The following is a 24,203-nucleotide window of genomic DNA, read 5'->3' as shown; positions in this document are numbered from 1 at the left end:
GCTGGGGCCGGGGTGTGCGTGGGCCCTGCCCTTCCGGCGTGTCCCTGTTGGAGTGATTCATTTCCCCTGGGGTCTGGCTCTCGCTAATGGCCTCTGTATGGCTTCTCCCAAGGTACATGTACCCCTCCATGGACCAGCTGGCTGAAATGCTTCCTGGAGTCCTCCACCAGTTTGGGTAAGAGTGACAGATCTGCTCCCCCACCAGCCTGCCTTCTCGCTTGCGTCTCTCCCTTGGCCTTGACCCGGCCTGGCCACTGAAATGGCAGATTTAAAGGTCAGGAAAGGAATTAGACCTCACACTGGGTGAAACCGTTTTCAGACAGTCTCTCTAGTCTGTCTCTCGCCGGCTGGGCTTTTCCCCTTGAGCCAACACATCACCTGCAGACAGCCACCCTGCCCATCCTTTCCGTGCCCCTTCCTCTTTCGCCACTTTCTCTTACCGACGGAATGTTCTGGAATAGGGTTGCCCCAGCCCTCGGTTTCTCCCTCCAGGCTGTGTTTCTCCAGAGCTCTTTCCCTTTTAGTTGGGCCTTCTGTGTGAAGATAATACCTCCGAGTTCTTGCCCGATTTAATTCCATTCCGAGTTTTAGAACGTAAAATAGAGCTCCAGAGCGGGAAGAAAGCAGTGCCATGACGCGCCCTCCCGTAAATGTCAGACGGTCTCTCAGCGCTCGGGCTGCAGTCGGGGGAGAAGCGAGCAGGAGGGCCGAGTCTCTCCGAGGTCATGGTCTTTGTGAAGCCGTAGCACTTGATGTGTTTCGGGTCCTCCAGTCACATCACGGCAGCGTGTCCCCACTCTGTCCGGCTCTCCAGCCACGCTCGTGATGCCCCCCGGGACAGATGCTGCGGGCGGCGGGGTTCCTCGGGGACCAGGAGCGGGGCAGGTGTTAAGGGGGTCGCTAGGGCTCCCCTCGCTCATTCCTTCTGCGACGTGAGTTTTCACCTCTGCTTCCAGGCTGAAAAGCATTATCGGCATGGGGACCGGAGCAGGCGCCTACATCCTCACGCGATTCGCGGTGAGTTCTTGGGCATCTTTAAAAAAAATGGCATTTTATTTTATTTTATTTATTTATTTTTTCAACGTTTATTTATTTTTTTTTGAGACAGAGAGAGACAGAGCATGAACGGGGGAGGGGCAGAGAGAGAGGGAGACACAGAATCGGAAACAGGCTCCAGGCTCTGAGCCATCAGCCCAGAGCCCGACGCGGGGCTCGAACTCACAGACCGCGAGATCGTGACCTGGCTGAAGTCGGACGCTTAGCCGACTGCGCCACCCAGGCGCCCCAAAAAATGGCATTTTAAACAAAATTAAGTCAGGATGGAGGAAGACAATTGGAAAAGCGTCACAAAGCCCAGAACGAGGAAAGAAATGACCCGTGATTTCATTTCCGAAGGGAGATTCACAGTTCACAGTGTGGTTTGTGGTCCAGAGTCGTGTGTGTGCGTGTGTGTGTGTGTGTGTGTGTGGACCCAGCACGTACTTGAAGCTTTCCTTTTTCTTTTTCTTTTTTTTTAAATTTTTTTAATGTTTATTTATTTTTTGAGAGAGAGAGAGAGAGAGGCAGAGCATGAGCAGTGGAAGGGCGGAGGGAGAGGGAGACCCAGAATCCGAAACAGGCTCCAGGCTCCGAGCTGTCAGCACAGAGCCCGACGCGGGGCTCGAACTCACAGATCATGAGATCATGACCCGAGCCGAAGTTGGACGCTCAACCAACTGAGCCACTGAGGCGCCCCACTGAGAAGCTTCTGTGATCCTTCTAGGAATCACACTTTGGAAATACTTATCTAAGTCAAATCCTGTAACAAACACAATACCCACTTTTTTTTTTTTTTTAAATCTTTTTAATGTTTTTATTTATTTTGGAGAGAGGGAGACAGACTCCGAAGCTGGCTCCAGGCTCCGAGCTGTCAGCACAGAGCCCAACGCGGGGCTTGAACTCACGGACTGTGAGATCATGACCCGAGCCGAAGTCGGACGCCCAACCGACTGAGCCACCCAGGCGCCCCTAAAGCTTTTCTTGAATGCTCCTCAAACGCACTCTTTCATCACTGGTTTCGCTCACCTAGCAGTGGCTTGTGGACAGGTCCCCACGTCACCGCGTGGTCTCCTATGCTACCTTGGTGATACCCCCATGGCTTTTGGGTCCTGGCTGATTATTAGAATCAGAGACACATGGCATTCACGGGACCGTGGGCCCAAGCCAGGTCCTGCTGAATGTCACGTACCCTTGCCAAACACTCGTTTGGAAACGCAGCCACGCTCATTTATGCGACCGTGTGTTTTCCGACCGCCCATTATTTGCTGGGCTTTGTCAGGGGTTAGAGACGCTGGTGTGGATAGAACTTGGCCTGACCGTCTAGGCTCTGAGCAGACCAAGGAAGGTCTGTATTCTACGTTAGATGGATGTATCTCCCAGGAGCGGTCACTAAAGAGCGGCTACCTGCCCTGCCTCACTTGGAGGCTGGAGGTCTGATACACCCCCCTGAGGGCTGGGGAAGAGGAAGTGCGGGCAGAGGCGCCTTGCCCGAGGCAGGTTTGCCAAACACGCACTCTTGTACTTCCTGCTTCCTCCCCCCAGGCTTTCAGGGGCTGGGTCCTGTGTCTGCTGAGCTGGGGCCTCGGTTTTGCAAGGTGGGGGAGGGGGGGTGTGGGATTTGAAGTCTCTTGAGAGCAGCAGCCGGCTCTGGTGGCCCCCACCAGGGCCCTTTCCTGGTATTTTCTCAACCTTTGGTTTGACCTTTAGAAGTTCGCGGCGGCTGAGATTTCTGGGCTGCCGCTCACCTTGTGTCTTGAATTAACAGTTGAACAACCCGGAGATGGTGGAGGGCCTCGTCCTCATCAACGTGAACCCTTGTGCCGAAGGCTGGATGGACTGGGCCGCGTCCAAGGTGAGGCTGGGGGCCAGGGCCAGGCAGGTGGAACAGTGTGCCCTCCGAGACCTCTCCTGGCCTGTGCGCCCCGCCCCTCCCCTTTGCTTTGCTTGGAACAACAAACGTGACCTGGGCTGTTTGCCCTTCCAAAGATGTTGGTAGGATGCTGCGGTCTAGACCAGACACGCCACGGGGACGTGAGCGCTCGAGCCAGCTTAGATCAGCGTAGCTTAGGTTAAGAGGTATTTGCTGAGGACCTAACACGTACTGGACTTTGCTCAAGACACGGGAAACAAAAAGATGAACAAGGCAAAGGCCTCTGATCTCGGGAACCCACCTACTGTCGATGGAAAAGAGGGTGCATTTGGTACCAACCCTGCCACTTAGTTTGATGACCGCGAGAATCAGCTACTGTGCGCGGAGTCCTTGCCAGGGGCTGTTTGTACTCTGTCGCTGCACATGCGTGGCCTGGTTGAATCCACACGGCGACTCCAGGAGGTGGGATTGTCGTAAATGGCGTGTTATAGAAGAGGAAACTGAGGCTCAGAGTGGTTACGGTTCGTGGTGCCCAGGGGCCCGCAAAGCTAGGCAGCGGGAGAACTGGGGCTGAGTGCGGATCCCTTGTACTCCGTGGTCCTTGGGCCTCACCTCGTGCCTCCCAGTCTCATCCAGCAGGTGTTTGAATGGCACCTTGACCCCAGCACTGCAGGTCTGGGAATACAGAGGGGCCGGACACAGGCCTGCCTGGGGGAGAAGGGACCCACGCTGTCTCGGGAAGTTCTGCTCTGGCCGGTGTCCTAGGGCTCCTTGTTTATCTTTTAAAAACGATTATTGTGTTTTCTTCGTAAAGGCGCCAGCATTTGCCAAGGAGAGGGGGGAAATTGTTCCAATTGAAACAGGACAAAACCTCTCAGGCCGGGGTGATCCTGGCTTCTCATTTTGGAAGTGTGTTTTTGCCAAGTTCTGGGTGGCTGTCGCGGACAGAGCTTTGAAGGGGTTGTGCCCCTCCCCCCTACCTCCCACCCCTGTCTTGGCCGCTCTTCCTGGAACGTTCTGCCGGAACGCAGGAGCCCGTCCCTCCCGTCTGCGTGATATGCGGGAGTGGAGCACACTCCCTGTTTTTTATTTTATTTTCCAGGAAAGGAAGTGATGTTCCAGTCAGCCAGTTTGGCTCCTGTTGTAACTGTTCTGAGCCAGACGTGGAGGGCCGGGGACATTGACCGTTGGCTAAAGTGCGGCCTGAGGAATGTCTGTGTGGCTTTAGAATCTGTACCGTATCCTTCCTTTCCAACCCCAAGAGAAAAAAAGACCTGTATCCAGAGTCCACTATGGGTCAGGCGCTGGCGTCAGATCCTGTGACATGTGTACTGGCCTCATGCTGTCCTCACCTTGGCCTTGTGACTTTGAAGCCCCCGGCCACCTCGGCTTGTAGGTGAGAGGCCTGAGGTTCAGAGGCTCTGCAACCTGTCCAGGACCACACAGCTGGGATCCAACAAGACCTCCGATCTAGAGAACCCCCAGGTCTAGAACTTCTCTATCCTGCCAGTCCCTGCCTGCCTGACACGGAAGTTGGTCAGCATACATTTATGGAGCTCCTGCTGTGTGCCTCAGCATTTATGAAGCCCCTGCTGTATGCCTATCACTTATGGAGCTCCTGCTGTGTACCTAGCGTTTTATTGGGGAGAGGTAGAGAGGGGAGAGTTGGCAGTGTCTTTAGTAACTCAGGATATCCAAAGAGAGGATACTGGCTTGAGGGGGGAAAATGTAGAGGATGATACAGGAAGGCTAGTTCAAGGTAAGCAGGTCCCCTGGGGTCTAGACTGGCAGAGTTCAGTGTGTGTTTTGAAGAAACGGATAGGGACCCCTTGTTGTGAGGACTTAGTGTGCTATGGCCCAAGCTAGGAGAAGGTTGGCTCTCTGTTCAGCACGTGTCTGCCCTGCATGGGCCCCTGAGAATAAGCGATTGACAGAGACCCAGGCCCTGCCTTCCGGCGCCCCCAGGTCCAGTCCACAACTGGGACTGGAACCAAATTCCCACAAGGGGGCCGTCCTCAGCCCTGAGTGCCGGGGAGCCCAGGACTTCCAGTCTGCCCCCGCGGGCAGGGAGGCTTTGCTGACCTAGTCTCGCTACCGCAAATGCCTGCTTTCTAGTGACACCTGTCTTTGCCCTCCCCAGATCTCCGGATGGACCCAAGCCCTCCCAGACATGGTGGTGTCCCACCTCTTCGGGAAGGTGAGTAACGTGGACCAGCATTCGGTCATCCACGCTGAGCGAGTGCGTGCTGCCCGTGCGTAGGGCACAGAGACGAGCAAGACACAAGCCCCCTGGGGATGCCTACCACGTACATAGCTGACGGGATCGGTTTACAGTCAGGTTTATCGCTCACCTTTTTTTTTTCAAGTTTATTTTTATTTCGTTTTGAGAGACAGAGCGAGTGGGTGAACAGGGAGAAGGAGAGAGAGAGCATCCCAAGCGGTCTCGTGCGGTCCGCGCAGAGCCCGATGCGGGGCTCGAACTCACGAACCATGAGAGCATGACCTGAGTTGAGATCAAGAGTCGGGCGCTTAACCGACTGAGCCACCCAGGCGCCCCCGTATCGCTCGCTCTCTTTTTAACGTAAGGCTGTTTTAACTAGCCTGATTGAACTATAGTAAACCGCACGTATTGGGAATACAGAATTGAGTAGATGTTGCCGCGTGTCTACACCCACGTTGCAACTGGGGTAGCGGACATCCCCATCACCAGAGTCCCCTTGTGCCTCTTGCTAATCCTTTCCCTGCTCGTCAGGCAGCCTCTGCTCTGCTTTCCGTCACTAGAGAGGAGTTCGCGTTTCCCAGGTTTTCATATAGAAGTGGCATGATGAAGCATGGAGTCTTGCTCGAAAAGAACAGCAAACAAAGCCCAAAAAACAGCTGTGGCTTCTCTCGCCGCACGGTTATTTTGACCTTCGTCTCTGTCGTTGGGTTTATCGGTAGTTCCCTCCTTTTTAGCGCTGGCTGCCGTTCTGTGTGTGGGTGTCCTGCGATTTGCCCTTCCGTCCGCCTGTCGATGGGCATTCGGGTTGTTGCCAGTCTGGGGCTATTACAGATACGACCTGTAACAGACACACCCATGGAGTTTGCTGTGTGCCCCGCTCGGTCCTAAGGACTTTTCAAGTATTAACCCATGGAGTCCACTCAAGAGCTCCGTGAGCCATGTGAAAATTACTAATTTGATTCCCACTTTATGGATGAGGAAACTGAGACCGGAGAGGTTGACTGACTCGTGTGAGGTTGCACAGCCAGGGAGAGGTGGGGCTGGGATCAGAGGCTATGTGTCTTGCTCCTGTATCCAGAGCAGGGCACTGACCGTCTGTGCTTCCGCCGATGGGCTGTTCTGCGGTCACCCCAGGCAGGCCCCTGTCCCTGTCTGGCCAGCCGGCATGGCCCCCGACTCTGGCCGGCAGCCCCAGGAGAGGATGTGCGGGGGTCCTGACGCAGGCCCAGACACCGAGAAGCCCCTCGGTTGCCCAGCTCGAGGGTGGCTTGCTCTGTTTACCGTGTGGCCCACTCAGCACTGTCTGTTCCCGAGCGGGAGAGTGACCTTCTGAGATGTGACCGGCTGCTCTCCTCTGGGGCTGGCCAGGTGCATCCACTGGGCTCCTTCTTCACATTATTTCCTGGGCCTGCTGTAACAGCCCCCCCCCCCCCCCAAGCCGGGAGGCTTGCAACAACAGGAACTTAACTGTGTCGCAGTTCCGGAAGCCAGCACTCTGAAAGGGGGTGTCGCCGGGCCACACACTCTCCAGTGGCCCTGGAGGGGGAAGTCCTTCCTTGCTTCCTCCAGCTTCTGGTAGCTTCAGAATCCCTCCAGGCTCTGCCTCCGTCTTCGATGACCTCTCCGTGTCGGTCTCCAATCTCCCTCTGCCTTTGTCTTCGAAGGACCCTTGTCATTAGATTTAGGACCCACTGGGATAATCTAGAATGACCTCACCTCAGGATCCTTCATTTAATGATATCTACAGAGACCTTTTTCCCGAAGAAGGTAGCCTTCACACTTCCCCGGGGTCTCGACGGGGACGTAGCCTTCGTGGCCCCCCTGCAGCCCTCGGTGGCCTTCTTCCCTCTTCCATGCTGCATTCGGTTTGCGATACATTTTCTTCACCCTGAGTGTATAATCTGAACCTGATAGGAATATGGAAACAAACAGAGCCAGCTTCTGAGTTTCCTTGTGGGAGAGGGCATCAGGTACAGAGGGAGAGTCTGGCCTGATTCTACCCCACGCGACGTGAGGCATCCGTCGATGCCCCCAACTTGCCGCAGTCGTGTTTTGACCTGAAACCCCAGCACAGCTAATTCTTCAGACTGTACAGTTCCCGATTTTCTTTTGCGTAGGCTCTTGGCCTCTTTGCTGCTTCAGTGATCAGGGGCTGTTTAGACAATAGCTCGGGCTTGACGTGGGGCCCCCTCCGCTCCCTCCCTGTCCTGCTCTGGTCGCCACTGATCACATCAGGCCGCTTTGTGAAACCTTCAGCATCCGCTGTCGTACAAATGAGAAACAGAGCAAGCTCGTAACTTGTTTGTTTGTCCCAAATCACATTCGGAAGGGAACCAGAGAGAGGGGAGGCTGCGGCTTCTGCAAGACTCCGGTTGGCCCCCCTCGGGAATTGAGATGGCCCTTCTTTCCAGCAACTTCCCGGGACTTGCGGGAGTTGGTTTTGTTTTTCCGGCGTGAAAAACCTCTCAACTCCCCCTTAAAACCATTAATTGCTAACGGTTGCATCACGTTTATTGTTTACAAAGGGCTTTTGTGTGCACAACCTCTGTGAAATCCCATAACCTGCAGAGGTAGGTAATACACACACACACGCACACATTTATTTTTGAGGGAGCTAAGGCTCAGAGAGGTGAAGACATTTACTCCCGTCCCTCACCCCCCACCAGAAAAAAAGAAAAAAAAAAAAAAAAAAAAAACAGCCAAAACACTGATGGATCCAAGCTCCAAATCCAAGAGGACTGACTTCAAATAAAAAGTCCCAAAGTCATGAGCCCAGAAGGGCCTGCTTTGCCCTGGCGGGTTGGTACTCCTTCCTGCTCTGAGCTGATATGCAAAGTCAGACTGGCTCCGGGTGGGGACTTCCGCTTTGGGGAAGGTGTCCTCAGGCTCCAAGGCAGTCGAGCGGATTAGACGGTATTGTCTCTGTACCTGTGTAACCTGAAGAACGGAGATAGCAGTCCTAATGCAGGGCACCTCTCCCCTCTCTCAACGCAGGAGGAAATGCAGAATAACGTGGAAGTCGTCCACACCTACCGCCAGCACATCGTGAAAGACATGAACCCCGGCAACCTGCACCTGTTCATCAATGCCTACAACAGGTGCGGTCACGCGGTGGCCGTTTGTCAAGGTCCTTTCGTTGGCCTGGAACGGGGCAGGGGTAAGGCAGAGGGGGTTATAACGTTAGGAGGAGCTGCAGCCCCTGAATTCAAGCAAGTAGATTACCCGGACAGGGGTGCGCCTGGGAGTCAGGTACATCCGTGGGTTTTGAGTGCTCTGCAAGGCGCTGAGCCACCGCTCCAGACAACCGGGGCGTGAGCACGAAGAGGGGAGACGCAGTCACGCCCTCAAAGGGTTTTGAGTTATTGCCTGTGTCCCGGCTGGCCGTGGGAAGGGCCAGGTGTGGGAGAGCTAAGAGAGCGAGCGAGCGAGCAGAGCCCTGGGGGAGGAAGGGGAGGGAGGAGTCCAGGAAGGCTGCTGGGAGGTGTCACTCCAAGAAAGAGCACGTTCCTCCAGCCTTGGGCAAGGGGCTAGGCCTCTTCACGATAAGTAGCTGCTGGCCTGGACCTCGGCCAGGGGAGGGGACAGCTCGGGAACACCGGTGGCAGCTGGGGGGACGGTCTGCAGACTCCAGCGTGGTCACTCAGTCTGCCGCACCGGCTCTACCAGCCCCCTTCCCAAGCAGGGGGCGGGAAGGAGCCACACGGGCCGTCTCTGCTCACGGCCAATAACTTCACGAAGGGCATTAGTGTCTGTAACAAAGTTCAGCGTCCGTCTCTTCTTCCCACCCGCCCAGCCTCTCAGTGCGGGAGGGAGAGGTAGTATCCCCCGTGGGTAACTAGGGACGCGGGACTCAGCAGCGCATTTCTTCAGCAGACGATTCCCGAGGACGGGCGCGGTCAGGCTGTGGGCTGGGCAGTGGACACACAGAGACCAGAACACCCTCCCCGAAGCCCCACCCACTGCCTTGCCCTCACGATGCCCGTAGGAATCAAGGGGCTTCTCTTGAAAATGCCGGGACACCGTGACCATCGTCCTTTCCTGCTGAGGAAACACGGGCACAGACAGATTCAGCATCCTGCCCGAGGTCACACAGCTAGGACGTAGAGGGACGTGATTTGAATCTGTCCGGGGCTCCAGGCCATGAGCTGGAAAGGCCGTCGGTGGGAGCTGCCAGGAGACGACAGAGAGAGAGAGAGAGAGAGAGAGGGGCTCGGTGTAGGTTCGCAGGGACAGAGTCCAGTGGGAAACGGTGGCAGGGTTTGAGATGAGGGGGGGTGAAAGGATCACATCTAAGATCTAAAGAGATTGGGTTGCTGTGTGAGAGGACTCCGAGTTGGGGCTAGAGAGACTCAGGGCTCCAAGTAGGGGGACGGGACCCTCTGTGGTGGAGAACATGGTCTGTATTCCTATATGTATATATATTAAAAAAAAAAGCCACACTGGGGACAAGGAAGTGTCTCCACGGGAAATACATGAGTCCTGCTGTCCCTGAAACCATTGATATGGACCCCAAGAGGCCGTGATGTCCCGAGAGCCGTGCGGGTTGGGACACGGGTCGTTTGCCAGGATGGCCAACGACGGGACCCCCTGGGATGGCCGAGATGGGAGGGGCCGCCTCCGGGGCGGGGGCGTCTGCCCGTGTCGCCGAGTGACTGTGCGTTCCTTGCCCGCAGCCGGCGAGACCTGGAGATTGAGCGGCCCATGCCCGGAGCCCACACAGTCACCCTGCAGTGAGTAGATTTTCTCCTGTTCATCATCTGCGTAGCCTCGCTCGGCCACCGGCAGGGCTCTTTCTGAGTTTGGTTAGCAGTGCCACCCGGTGCTGGGACATCGGCGGCGGCGAGCCCGGGGGTGCCTTCTTCTAGGAGTCAGGCGTGACCCAGCTTCACTTGCCTTCTCCTTGTGCAGGCGTTGAGCTCCTGGGGTGTCCCCGAGACGAGGGTCGGAGCCTTGGATGTCAGGGAAAGAGTCCGCTTCGGATAGGACTTATTGAGCACCTACTTTGTGTCCAATACGGTGTTAGGCTTTGCTTTCACACACCCTGGAGATGAGTCAGACACAGGACAACCCACCCTAAAGGCTGGCAGGAAAATACGGTCGTGCGTACAGCTGACTGCATTCCCCCAGTAATTTCCGCCTTTTTACAGTTTCCTAAGTGAACTGTATTATCTGATACCTGAACTTGCCACATGCCATTTCCTTTGTCAGGGACGTTCCCTCGGTCTCTGATCTTGACTCACGGCAAAGTCCTACTCCTCCCTCTTTGAGGAGAGGATGCTTGAGGCTAAAAACACCAGGGCACGGAAATTCTCTGGCTGAAATTCATACTAGGGTGTAAAGGACTGCCAACCCAGTTTATCCGAAAAGCAAAGCAGAGGATGAAAGGAGAAGGAAATAAAAAGAGCAGAGGCTACTACAGGGGAAACCAGAATAATTTTTTTTTTTTTGGAACCCTGGTCCCAGCCTGGCGGGCCTGGGAGCGTGTGAATCTTTCAGTGAATTTCGTGTTCCCTCCCCCTTCTCTCCCTGCCCCCAGGTGTCCTGCTTTGTTGGTGGTTGGGGACAGTTCTCCTGCTGTGGACGCCGTGGTATGTAGAAATCGTCCACCTGTTTCTGTACTTTGTTCAACAGTCCAAATCTGCTTGGCCTTCGGACAGAGGGCCCAGACCCTGGCTCCTTGGCCCGGTGACTGCCAGTCCTGTTTGCTTGGTAGCGGGCCCTCCGACTTTTCTCCCAGGCCCCATCACCTGCCCGTCTGCCTCCCACTCGTTTGTTTCCATGGACGTGTTTGCCACTTGGCTTCCTGGCCGAGACACTCGGCTCTCGTCTGGGAACCCGTTTGCAGACCTGGTTGGCACCTGATTGCCTGGCGGGGCAGAGAGACACCGGGGAGTGGGGCTTAGACAACGCCTTCTGGGTCATTCCACCCCTGATTCCCACCTATGATGTTGTGGAGGCAAAGCAAAGACTGCCTTTCCAACATGCCCCTAGCAGGGGACAGAGGGACTTAGGGGCTACTGAGCAGAGTCCTAAAGTGGTGATGTGCCTCGTGCAGTGGGCTGCAGAGTGAGACTTGCAGAGGCTCATTTGGCAAAGAGCTGAGACGTCTTAATGGACTGTGGGCGTCCTGTGATCGAACCCACTGGGCGTAATCATAGGATGCATCAGTAGAGATATACTTCTCACATCAGAGGAGGAGATAGCTCTCCGGTAGGCACTTCGAACATCACAGGTTACGTGTGGGCATTTTGCCCAATTTTGGATGCGCTGCTAAGATGGTCACTGACAACGCGAAGAGGGGAAGCAGCTTATCCCAGTTTGCATGGTTGTCAGGACTGGAGATGTTGAACGTGTAGCATCTGCGACTGATGAGACAAGGCCATTCAATTAGCAGCTCTTTCCAGAGCCTCCTCTGGGTTTTAGCGAGTCTTCATAACAACCCTTTGAAAAAGACATTCACCCATTTTATTGATGACCAAACTGAGGCTCAAAGAAATTGCCCGAGGTCGCTGCACCACAAGGTTGGAATTTACGGCCACCTTGCTTAGTCTCGAAGCCCGCATTCTTCCTTCCGTGCTAGCGGGAACGCTGGGGTCGTTGATGGCCAGTGGCAGGGACGTGAGGAGGGGGGAAAGACTATGACTGGGGCCCCAGATAGAAAATTAGCACATTTCTTCCCCTTTTCCCCGTCCAGGTGGAGTGCAACTCGAAATTGGATCCAACAAAGACGACTCTCCTCAAGGTACCGACACAGTGAGGGGGGCTGGCGCGAGTTCTCTCTTAGGAACCCCTGGTCGGCCGCAAGATTGAGTCGTGCCTAACTGAGGCAGAGCTGGTGGTCAGAAAGCGTTCACAGACGTCTCTCTGCTGGGCGCTGGCTGGACACTGAGGCTGTAAAGACGAAAGGGACCCTCTCTGGGACCCGAGAGTCTGGGCTCTGATGAGGGATGGCCCAAAGTTGTGTGGGCAGGGGCTGTGCCAAGGGCGGGGCTGGGGCGTTCCTCCGAGAGGGGCTGGTGCCTGTGGGAGAGGAGAAAACGCCCCCCCCCCCCCCAGGGGCCGTGGAAGAACATCTCCTCCAGCAAGTTCCCTAGGCCTTGAGGCCGGGTGGGGGGTGTGAGCCCTCCCTGACCTGGCCGCACGATCCAACCCGGGAGGCGTCTGATGCTTACTGAGGAGGGGGGCCTGGTCCCCGTAACTGGCTCTTTACGCACATTTTCTTCCAAGATTCCCTCACTAGGAAATTGCAAGACACGGGGCGCCTGGGTGGCGCAGTCGGTTAAGCGTCCGACTTCAGCCAGGTCACGATCTCGCGGTTGTGAGTTCGAGCCCCACGTCGGGCTCTGGGCTGATGGCTCAGAGCCTGGAGCCTGTTTCTGATTCTGTGTCTCCCTCTCTCTCTGCCCCTCCCCCGTTCATGCTCTGTCTCTCTCTGTCCCAAAAATAAATAAACGTTGAAAAAAAAAATTAAAAAGAAAAAAAAGGAAATTGCAAGACGGGAAGATGGCAGGCTTCGGGCCTGAGGGGCCGCTGAGGCAGGAGCCCCTTCGTCTAAGTTACCCCAACACACCTGTTTGCCTGGACTCCGACAGCATCCGGGCTGCTGTCCCAGGACAGAGATGGACAGGCCACAGTCACTGCTGACAGGGAGAGGGGGAAGGAACATTCTAGAAGGGTGGGTTGGTCTCCTGGTGTCCATAACAAGTACCACCAGCTGGGTGGCTGAAAGTCACAGGAGACTGTTGTCTCCCCATCCGGAGACTGTTAAGTCCAAAGTTAGGGTGTCCCCGGCTTGCGGCCACCTCAGTCCCATCTCTGCCTCCGTGCCACCCAGCCTTCTCCTCTGGGTGTCTCTGTGTCCCAATATCCCGCTGGTTTTAAGGACCACGGTCATTGGATTTAGGGTCCACCGTAATCTTAACTCATTCCGTCTGCAGAGGGCAGGTGACCTAAGAAAAAGTGGCCGATTTGATGGTGGGTGGGGATCCAACCCGTTTCAGCCCGACTCCAGACAGACTGTCCCCGCTGCACTCCTCTGCCCGGCTGCCTGGGCCCTGGAGTTAAATTCTGGCGTCCCGTCCCTGCATTCCCTTACCCAGGGTGCCTCAGTTAGGTCCCTCAGCTAGCCCTCAGGGTCTAGCCTTTAGACTCAGGGCCTTGGGATGGCCCGGCCTCGGCCGCTGTCACACACGCCTGCCAGACCTCCATCTCTCCAAGCCACCTTCACCCCATCCCGCCCTGCCGCCCGGGGTCTCCCGAGCCCTGGGCCCGGCTAATAGTCACACGTGCCTGTGGCAGCCTTGACTGAGAGGTGGCAGCTTTAGCTTTGGTGAGTCAGTAGGAACTTTGGAAGCCGCGGCATTTACCAGGGTGACCGGTGAAGACACCATTAGGCCTCTTAGATGGAGCCGTTTCTTTCTGAGGGAGTATTTATTTATTTATTATTATTATTATTTTTTTATTTTTTTTAACGTTTATTTATTTTTGAGACAGGGAGAGACAGAGCATTAACGGGGGAGGGTCAAAGAGAGAGGGAGACACAGAATCCGAAACGGGCTCCAGGCTCTGAGCTGTCAGCACAGAGCCCGACGCGGGGCTTGAACTCACAAACTGTGAGATCATGACCTGAGCCGAAGTCGGCCGCTCAACCGACTGAGCCACCCAGGCGCCCCCTGAGGGAGTATTTAAAGAGAATGTGCAAACAGGGCCTCATGCAGTGAGGGCTTTCGGGTCAGACGGACCCTGGCCAGAGCTCGCCGGGGCTTTGAGCTCTCCCGGCGTCGGCCGTCAGGAAGGCACAGGTCAGTGCCGAGATGGACTGTAACCAGAGCAGCCCTGCTCGGTGGGGATGGGTGTTTCCCCGCCTGTAATGTGCCCAGAGTGGGGGCAGGGCAGCAGCAGGAGGGCGCCCGCTTGGGGGTACCCCTCTTCTGGGGCGTCTGGCACTAACCAGCTTCCCTCTCTCCTAGATGGCGGATTGCGGTGGCCTCCCGCAGATCTCCCAGGTGAGCCCCACCTGCCACCCCTCCCCAGGCGGAGGGCAGGTGCCTCTGTGGCCTGTCACTACCCCCTCGTCCCCCGCCTCCTGTTTGTCCCCCACCCCACCGTCACATCCGCTCACACTGTGGACACGTTACTGTCTATACACGGTGCTTGCACATCAGGGCTTGCGTGCAAGGAAAATAGGAACCCCCGGGGGTTAGATCACACCGGGGTTCACAGGCGTGGAGGGGTTCGGTTGCACAGACACAGCTTGGCAACCGTGGACCAGAATCTAGATGAGCCTGACCCCAAAGGCCACGGGCTTCTGCTGGAGTTCAAGGCCCGGGCAGAGGGGGCAGACAGGAGGTGAAACCAAAGTGTGTGTTCGTGTATGTGTGTGGGTGTGAACACGTGCGTGTGTGGGTGCGCAGACGTATAAACATATCAATCAGCACAGGGCGTTTGCTGCACCGTCACTGGACCCTCCAGTTCCCCACCCGTAAATAATCCCACCGGCCTAACAGGTGGATGGACTTTTAATCTATGTCCTTGATTGTATATTATTATAGTTCTCTGCTCTGTCTTAAGGTGAAACATTGTGTGACTTTTTGGTCGTCCTTTCCACCCATCTGGAAACCCTGGGTGGAAGAGGATGGAATGATGCCTTTTCTGTCTTCCCTTTCTTCCTGCCATCCTCAAAGGGGCTTCAGAGCTTCTGTAATCCGGCGGCAGTCGAATCTATCTGGCTCTTTCTCTAGCCGTATGTACCCTTCGCCCCTGCCCCGCTGAGCTCCCTGGGGAGCCTCCTTTGCCGCCGTGGGCACGCGCCTGGGGTTTTTCTCACCTGCCAGGGTGCTGGGGGGGACGAGACTGAGGGCACAGAGCATCAGAGGCGTAAGTCCACGTCAGGCTAAGTTTTCCTCCCAGTGGGTCTCCCCAGCGGGTGATCCAGGTCGGACCCCTGTGTGCCTGGCGAGGGGCTTCTTATCCATGAGCCTGTTGTCCGGACAGCGAACCCAGGTTGGGGAGATCGAACAAACCAAACTTAGATTCACAGAGGGGAGAAGGGCCGTGTGCCCTCCTCAGTAATGGACCAGGACCTGACATAAATATTTGAGGAGTTTTTTGTTTTGTTTTGTTTTGTTTTTAACCCCAGGTATATATTACCTCTCATCGTCTAGGTACAAAATAATCCACACCCATCAATAAAAATGCCAAAATGTGGGTGAATAAGAGAATAATTTACAAACAAGCTTTATTTGCTTCTAATCTCCTTTTATAGTTGCATACATGTTTTTTCCTTACTTTAAGCAAAATTCAGATCATTTTGCGTGTACATTTTTCATCTGTCCACGTAAGTTGATATCTCAGAGCCCTCCTCCTTTAGTTGAAAAACGCTCTGTATTTTTTTTTAAGTTTATGTATTTATTTTGAGAGAGAGAGAGTACGAGTGGGAGAGGGGCAGAGAGAGAGAGGGGGAGAGAGAATCCCAAGCAGGCTCTGTGCTGTCGGTGCGGAACCTAACGTGGGGCTCGAAGCCACAAACCGCGAGATCATGACCTGAGCCAAAATCACGAGTCAGATGCTTAACCAACTGAGCCGCCCAGGCGCCCCTCTGTGTAATTTGCTTTTAATGACAGGACAAAATGCCGCTGCACAGATACACTGTAATTGATTTTTCCTGACGCCCTATTGCCGGACACGTATAAGTTATTTCTGGTGCTTCAGAGATCCCTGTGGTGCCACAGAGATCAGTTCCCTGATTAATTTCATGTGGCCCCACCAGTTTCAAGGATTGTCTGGTGGAAAAGGGAGAGTCTCAGCTCTGAGTCCCCCAGTGAGCCGGCGATGGCTGAGAGGTTCATCTGGCTGCCCCCGGAGCTGTCCCAACAGAAAACAGTCTTCTCTTTGGGGGTAGTGAAGTGTTTCACTGGGGGTCGGAAGAAGAGATCCCCGAGAAGTCGATTTCTGCATCAGGTGGATCCTGGATCTTGACTCATTGCTCTGGACCTTCTCTCACTGCAAGCCCCTCCCTCCAGAACTCTGTACAGAGGTAGAGGCACAAGTGGCCGTTGGCGGCTCGGTTATGCTCTCCGTCGTGTCCCCCTCTGCTGCCACTAGAAAAGGACAAAATCCTTTCGGTGTTTTATCTGCTGTTGTGTTATGCCTGTCTGACAGCTGGGAGAAGCCAGAGAAGGATGGGGTGTCCCAGCCATCAGAGGGAACAGATGGGCTCCCAGCAGAGCCCTGCTTAGACATAAGTGTGAGTTAATACCCGCACATGAGCGCTGGAAGCTTTATCCGTGCAGCCTGCCCCCGAGATTCCTGCTGAGACGGCGCAACTCCAGGACGGGCTAGGGAGACAGGGGCCAGTTTTCCTTCCATTTGACCTCCCTCCCTCTCCCTCTCCCTCCACCCGCCTCCCCTTCTTCCTTTCTCTGTTTGAAATGAGAACAGATCCAACCCTAACCGTAGTTAAAGCACATTATGAATGTGTGGCAACAGCTGAACCAGCCCAGGCTTCCGGGAGACCAGTCCAAGGAGGACCGTTTACCGTGTAATCCCTCCCCTTTCTGCCCTTACGAGTTGGGTGCGAGTTTACGGAGGCCGTTCCCATCCTTCATTCCATTTGAAAGGGGAACAGTCCTTAGGGATGAGAAGAGCAAGTATTTATTGCAGTGTCACAAAAGGGGAAAGATTGTTTCTGCCACCATGCAGGCACGGAAGTCCCTGGCTGCCTGCAGCCCCGACTTGTACCTCTTGTCACTTGCTTACCATTGTCACACAAACCCCAGAGGACATCTTGAGCCCAGTCTCTCTTTTAAATGACATGTGGCTCTTGGTAGAATAGTGGCAGGAGTTGGTGGAGGTGGGCGGGAGCACTGCCTCTGCTGATGACTTCTTCACGGGGTAGGAGGAGTAAGAGGAGAATAGACCCAGGGCATTGCATTTGAGAGTTGTAGTTAATTCAGACTGTGAATATGGCCTTTACTTGGGAGCATTCACCCCCCAGTTCAGATTAAGTTAAATTTGGGGGAGTAATTGGTAGAACTGGGTGTGTTCTTGGCATTCCCAACTCATTTCACTCACAGCAGCCCCATTGATTTGGTTAACTGGTTGGCCCGACTATCCATCCATCTCTCCATCCATCCATCCATCCTTCCTTCTTCCATTTTTTTCTTGTCTTCCGTCTGTCCATCCTTTCTTTTCATCCATCTGTCGATCCTCCTTACTTATATCCGTCAGTCTTACTTCCCTCTTATTTATTCACCATCCTTTCTTCCTTCCATCTCTCCAGCCATCCAGGCTGCTCTTGAGGCTGAGAATGAACTCCCTTGAGAACACAGAGTTTAGAAAGCCCTGGATTAATCCGTAGGACCCACCCACCGCTAACTAATGGCAGGACCTTGGATGGATTATTTGCCTCCATGACTGTTGGCAATGAAATCTATGTGAAAACGGCACCAACCTCGTATAGTTGTTGTCAGGGGAAAATGAGGTAATGCCACAAATGCCCTCAGCAGCGCGGGTGGCACATGATGTTGGTGCCCTTACATTCTAGAGGCTGAGTTAGACACATCAGCTTATCAGTGTAGTCTTCTTTACAGAACCTCTCAGAAGAAAGCGTGGCTCTCTGTTCTTGTTTCACAGGCGAGGTCACATAACCTGATCAACCCCCACCCCCACCCCAGCTATGAAGTGAATTTGAAATTGTTCTCCCCAGCCAAAGCTGACTTTGGTCCCCATAGTATCTCGTCGCCTTTCCTTTCCTTTTGTGTGTTGTTCTATCAACATGTGGTGGCCTTCTCCCTCGGGTCAAGCTCTTCAGTGAAGGTGACCACGGACACGGCTCCACGTGGCCATTCATGGTCTGGACCTCCGGCGACTGACCGCACTCTCTCTCTTTTTGTCTCTTGCAGCCGGCCAAGCTTGCGGAGGCCTTCAAGTACTTCGTGCAGGGCATGGGATACAGTAAGTGTGGCATTTCCAAGCAGGTGGTAGGTGGAGGGCAGGTGTGGGAATTGAAAATACGATGACCCGAACCGGGTTTGGATGAGTATTCTGTGTCACCTTGGCCACCTTCAGCTTTTTGCAAACTAGGAAGGTCAGGAGAAGAAATATTTAGGTGTGTGGAGGACGGAGGGCAGCGTAGAAATTCTAGTATCTCCTTTATACCACAGTGGCTTCTTCTGTCTCCACTGAGCACTGATGAGCAAAAGTTGTTTTACAGCAGGGAATTTTCTTTAGATTTAGCTGAGGACTAGCTCTTTAAGCACCAAGAAGACAAGAGTGAAGCCATGAAAACCTTCTACCTGTTGCCTACATGCTTTCTTAAGAGACTTCCAGTTGTAGGTGATGATGATGGTGTTGATGGTGACGATGAAAGAGTGTTAGTACATCCTTCATTTTTTCTCGTTTCGTCATCGCGACAATTCTATGAGAATACCCTTCTCTCGTTTCACAAATGATGGCCCTAGGCTTTGAGACCTGAAGCAAGGAGCAGAGTGGGGATCTCTGAAAGTTCTTTGAAAACTGTAAAGCTTCTGTGCCAGCAGGTGAGAAAGTCACCTCTGCTCAAGACAGTGCGTCTTTACTAATTCATTAGATTAGGGAATTGAAGGATAAATACGAGCATAATTCAAGACCTTGCGGTTTCTCACTTGATGACTATAGTTTGTTGGACACCTACAGCCCCTGTTCATAAATGCAGTCCCGTGACCAGAACAGGCAATGCCGAGTTCAAGGAGCTGGGTTCCAGCCACAGGTGGTGCCCGTTGATGTGTGAGCCATGATGGGGTCCTTTTGGCTCTTTCTGCCTACTGTGTAGAATTATAATTTACGTGCCCATCTTAGCTAGGAAGTCTGAGTTCTTCTGGGTTTCCCCCCCCCCCCGAGACTGAAACTATTTGTTCTTTTAAAATAGTAATGGCAATGGCGTGTTTAGTAAACTGACCACAGTCTTAAGATTGGCCTCAGCCGTGTTTAGTTTCTAGAGAGGCCAAGAGCTGCTGAGCCTGATTTATATACTTCGGGCAGAGTCTGTGTCCCGAGGTGCCCCATCCCAACAGAAAACATCTGCCTGTGGGTCTCCTGCCTTTTGATCCGCTTTCCCCACAGGAAAGTGTGCGGGCAGCGACGGTGCCTGGAGGATGCCGTCGGGCAGGCTTCATTTACCTGGCAGGGCGTGCGTCATGATTCGTTTGTCTTGGGCCTGCCCTGGGTTTGGATTTCTGCCTTGAAAGTGTATTCTGGGGAGAAAGGAAGTGAAAGGCAGGTTTTGTTCCATCCGACACACACACACACACACACACACACACACACACACACACACACCAGCTTCTATTTCCAGAAAGCTGAAGCATCCGGCAGGTTACAGGGGAAGACAGCAGGAAGGCATTTAGTCTCAGAGGCGTCAGCCACAGAAAAAGCGCGTCGTCGTCTACTCGAGCGCCTGCCTGTTCAAGCTGGGCCAGGCCTGGCTAGCTCTTTGCCCCCGTGACACCGTTCTGTAGTCACCAGAGCCCCGCCAAGGTCGGTCAAACTCTCAGATTTGGGGTTGAGGAGTAGGTGAGTGGCAGAGGTGAGAATGATCTCAGTTCTCTCTGGATTTAAACACTAGCTCTTTGAGAAGGGAATTCAGTACAGCAAGGATGAATTCTCTTTGTGGGTATGTGTCCCAGAAAGCCAACTCCCACGCCCATGGGGCGAATAATGTGCCGCCTCAGATGGCGATGTCTGTTGTTCACCGTGGCCTTCGCAGTGATGCTTTATTTGGGTGATGTGCTAGCTTCCTGTAGCTGCCCTGAGAGCTCCCCACACCCTGGATGGCTTAAAAAAGCAGAAATTCATTCTCTCATACTGCTAGGGTTCTAGGAAGCCAGAGGTCCAAAATCAAGAGAGATGCAGGGTCATACTCCCCTCAGAGGTTCCAGAAGGCTCTTTCCTTGCCTCATCTCAGCTTCTGGTGGGAGCTGGAAGTCTCTGGTGTTCCCTGGCTTGTAGCCACATAACTCCCATCTCTGCTCTGTGGTCACGTGGCCTTCTTCTGTGTGCGTGTGTGCGTGTGTGTGTGTGTGTGTGTGTGTGTGCGCACGCACCTGTGCGTTTTGCAGGGCTGTTCTGTCTCCTCTTCTGAGGAACCAGCCATTGCATTAGAGCTCACCCTAACCCGGTATGGCCTCACCTTGTCCTATTGGCAAGGACCCTATCTCCGTTCTAAGATTCTGGTCGATAGGACTTGGGGGGGGAGGGGGAGGGGCAGGGTTCAGTCCTGTACTTCCTTTCACTTTCTCAGCCACCTGCTACGTGCAGGGGCATCTTCAGTCCCGAAGAGTGGGCGGTGCCATTGATCGTTCCTGGAAGCTCACAGGCCTCTCTGGAAGCGATGGCAGGTGATGGCTGGGCCGCAGACCTGCTGTGTGGCCGCGGTTCCCCCACCTGTGGCGGGTGGGTATCAGCCCAGCCGGCCCGGACGATCTTCCCCACTCCAGAGGTTGTGGGTGGTAGGGGGTTGTGGTACACGGGCACACACGTGGGTTTTGATGCCAGGGGATTGGCATTCCCATGTTACTGATGGTGACGGAGGGCTCCGAGTCGGACTCTTCCAGAGTCACACAGCTGTGGAGCAAGTGGCAGGTTTGGGATTCAGACCCACCTGTGGGTTCAAGCCACCGTGTGGCCGCCGGTCCTTACCCCCGTCAGAGCCTCACTTGTCCACCTCTGAGCGGATACAGGGAGGACGGAGAGCCTGGTGGCCGGATCGCCCCAAGGACGGACAGGTCAGGCACGAGGAGGCACCGTTGCCGACGGGCAGGTGCCTCTGAGGTTCTCCCCTCCCTAACCCGGTGCCCCCCAACCCCTCTCTCCCCAGTGCCCTCGGCCAGCATGACCCGCCTGATGCGCTCCCGCACGGCCTCCGGCTCCAGCGTCACGTCCCTGGAGGGCGCCCGCAGCCGCTCCCACACCAGCGAGGGCACCCGCAGCCGCTCCCACACCAGCGAGGGTGCTCGCCTGGACATCACCCCCAACTCCGGGGCCACCGGCAACAACGCCGGGCCCAAGTCCATGGAGGTGTCCTGCTAGGCGGCCTGCGCCGTGGCCGTCCCCGGACTCTGGGCTCACGCAACCGCCCTTCCTCCAGCCCTTCCCGCCCTGCCTGCCACACCACACGTAACTCGTATTAACCCAAAGCTTACGGTGTAAGACAGCTCTGGGGGGACAAAGTTAGACCGGGTTTGTCGAGGGCGCCTCTCCCATCAGGGCAGGGCGGGCAGACCAAAGGAAAAGAAGCATCTCCGTGTCCTGTGCTCATTGGCGGGTGGCCTGGCGGCCACCCTCTTACCCTCCCTCAGAGACGCCAAACTGCCAAAAACAAGACGCGCCGCCCTAGACGCTTCCTAAAGCCAGGCCTAGGCTGGTTCTAACGGGCATTTTGTCGGAAGCCCAGCCCCTCTACTTCCTGTTTCCTCTCCAACTAAAGAACGACTGACCCAGTTTCTGGAAACAAAACCCCGTTCTGATTTGGGTAGGGGGAGAGCCGCGGATGGCGGGGAGCTCTTTTAACTCGGCAAAACAGGAAGCGGGAAAAAGGTGGACTTTCTGTGGAGGCTAGAACGCTTGGAAAAACAAATCTACGCAGTGAAACGTGAAGAAGTAGGTTTTTCAAGTTCGCGTATATATCCACTTTTTAATGCCGAAACACACAAGCCTGCTTCTCTGTCATCCTTTCAACGGGTGGTGAAAGCGGGCGACAAAATCTCCGGGCTTTCCCGGAGAAACGGTCTTGGCAAACATTGGCGTCATCAATTCAAGTCTTTGGCTCAGCTGTCTTGCCTCCTCCACAGCCCCAGCTTCCTACCCCGAGTTCATGAGTGAGGGATCGTGTTGTTTGTGGGGAAGATCATTTAGGTTTGCACTTGCTTTCTTTGAAACGGAGGGAAACATTCCAAACAGCTGTACCTGGACGTGAGGAGTCTCCACGTGGGGGGGAGTGGGGGGGTGGGGGGAGCAGGGGCAGGGGAGTGGGGGTGGGGGGCTGTTTGGGTTATTAGATATAAGGGATTTCTGTGGTTGTGATGGGATCCAGAACAGTTGTGATTGCAGTCGATCCCACCCTGGTTCCCGGGAATCTTGTGTGACTGAGTCAAATCCGGTTTCCAATCTTTGACAACCGGGGTTGAGTCTGAACTTGACGGCTGAGTGTTTCTGACCTGGTAACATCACTGGATCTGCGGGTAGAACTGTTCTGCTCTTGTAGGGGGTGGGGATTCACACAGGGAGTGGTGGCTGAGAAGATGTAAGGATTCTGGAAAGTTCCATGGGATTTCCTTCCCTCTCCTGCCGTCCCCTCTTCCCTGCCCCTCTAACCTTTCGCTGAATGGGGCGGCACCACTGACATTTCTGGGCAACGTGAGCATAGCTGTCAAATTCTATACTACTGCCTTTTGATTTCATTTGGCTAACCATTTCTTATAGGAAGTTTGATCAGAGTGGATGGATCGTTGCGAATCAGCCGCTGGGGCCTGGTGCTTTCTGGGACCCTAGAGTTGGTAGAAGGAAGTATTCAAGGCTTCTAGGTTGCTTGAGGGGCAGTGACTCAGTTTACTGCACCTGCCACCTGGGGGGCTTCCCCTGACCTGTGCAGAAAGGTCAGGGGTCAGGGCAGGAGTGGCTGAATCCAGACAGGAGAAAATGTTGTGTACAAGGCTTTCCAGAGGAGTTTCTTAATGAGATATTTGTATTTATTTCCAGACCAATAAATTTGTAACTTTGCAGTGGCTTGTGTCTTTTTCCTCTGAGAGATCGTGTGTGTGTGTGTGTGTGTGTGTGTGTGTGTGTGTAGCCCCACCGTATAGGGAGGGGTCCTTCCTTACCTGGGACCTCCTGACACCTGTCTTGGAGCATTGCTGTCCCATAAGAATATGAAGCAAGCTGCAGATGTTAAGTGTAAATTTTCCAATAACCACATTCTAAAAGGAAGAAACAAATGAAATTAATTTTAATAATATATTTCACTTAACCCCAGCATATCCAAAATATTACCATTCCAACATAGAATCAATATAACAGCTACTAAGGTATTTCACCTTCTTTATACTAAGAAAACAGTATTTCACACCACAGCATCTCTCAATTCAAACCAGCCCCATTTCAGGGGCTCAGTACCTTGGGCCAGCACCGTGACAAAGGGTTAAAGCTTTTCAAGCTATATTTAGAAGGGAAAAAAATTTTTTTTTTTACGTTTTATTTTTATTACAGGAAAGCATGTGATAAGACCACTCCCTTCTCACCGCCAGTGACAGTTGCTATAATGTGTGTTTCCACTGCACTGAAAAATTAAAAAGTTAAAAAAAAAAAAAAGTAAACACAACAGGTTTTAGTATCACCTCCCATTTTTATTTAGGCTTTTTAGGCTTAGTTTCAAATTTACAGAACAATTGCAAACCTAGCGCCGAGTTCCCATAGACACCCAGTTTCCCGATTCGTAATATCTTCCTTTATGGTAATTGACCACAACTAAGAAATCAACACTGGCGCATTGCTATGAACAGAGCTCCACACTTGACTGGAATTTCCCTGGCTTCCGTCCCAGGATCCCATCCAGGATGCCGCATTACATGCAGTCCTCATGCCTCCTTAACTTATAACTGTGTCTCAGACTTTCCTGGCTTTTGATGAGCTTTTTGAGAAGCCCTCGTCAGGCATTTTGTAGAATGTTCCTCGATTAAGGTTTCTGTGGTACTTTTCTCATGGCTCAACTGGGGTGGTGGGTTTTTGGAACGAAGACCACAGAGGCAAAGTGCCAGGCGATCAGCATGACGGGTCGACGAAAGAGTTACCCCGGATGCGGTTGACCTTGAGCACCTGGCCGAGCCTGTGGTTCCCAGGGTTCTCCACTGCCCTGTTAACTTCTTCCACTGTCCCACACTCGTCCTGTGGAAGGAAGTCACTAAACGCAGCCTCTGCTCAAGCCCACCTCCCCTTTTTAAAATGTTTTTAATGTTTATTTTTGAAAGGGGGGGGTGAAGAGAGAGAGGGAGACACAGAATCCAAAGCAGGCTCCGGGCTCCGAGCTGTCAGCACAGAGCCTGA

At 54.0% G+C, this 24,203-nt stretch overlaps 1 protein-coding gene across 2 annotated transcripts in view; it reads left to right on the top strand.

Moving 5' to 3' along the window:
• Positions 1-22,063, top strand: part of NDRG1 (N-myc downstream regulated 1) — a 55,042-nt gene extending 32,979 nt beyond the window's left edge. For both annotated transcript variants that reach the window (XM_047074212.1, XM_047074214.1), the window contains exons 6-16: positions 113-175; positions 957-1,017; positions 2,804-2,890; positions 5,049-5,105; positions 8,124-8,227; positions 9,803-9,859; positions 10,666-10,717; positions 11,824-11,871; positions 14,099-14,134; positions 18,032-18,083; positions 20,983-22,063. In XM_047074212.1, the coding sequence (XP_046930168.1) occupies positions 113-175; positions 957-1,017; positions 2,804-2,890; positions 5,049-5,105; positions 8,124-8,227; positions 9,803-9,859; positions 10,666-10,717; positions 11,824-11,871; positions 14,099-14,134; positions 18,032-18,083; positions 20,983-21,194 (829 nt within the window). In that variant the 3' untranslated portion in view covers positions 21,195-22,063. The remainder of the gene's footprint in view (positions 1-112; positions 176-956; positions 1,018-2,803; positions 2,891-5,048; positions 5,106-8,123; positions 8,228-9,802; positions 9,860-10,665; positions 10,718-11,823; positions 11,872-14,098; positions 14,135-18,031; positions 18,084-20,982) is intronic.
• The last annotated feature ends 2,140 nt before the right edge of the window (positions 22,064-24,203 follow it).

Source organism: Lynx rufus, unplaced genomic scaffold (genome assembly GCF_022079265.1).
Source record: "Lynx rufus isolate CCGP_SWC_20201006 ecotype Redwood Valley unplaced genomic scaffold, mLynRuf1.p SCAF_12, whole genome shotgun sequence".
NCBI classification, from domain to species: Eukaryota; Metazoa; Chordata; class Mammalia; order Carnivora; family Felidae; genus Lynx; species Lynx rufus.
This window is presented reverse-complemented; position numbering and strand designations above follow the sequence as displayed.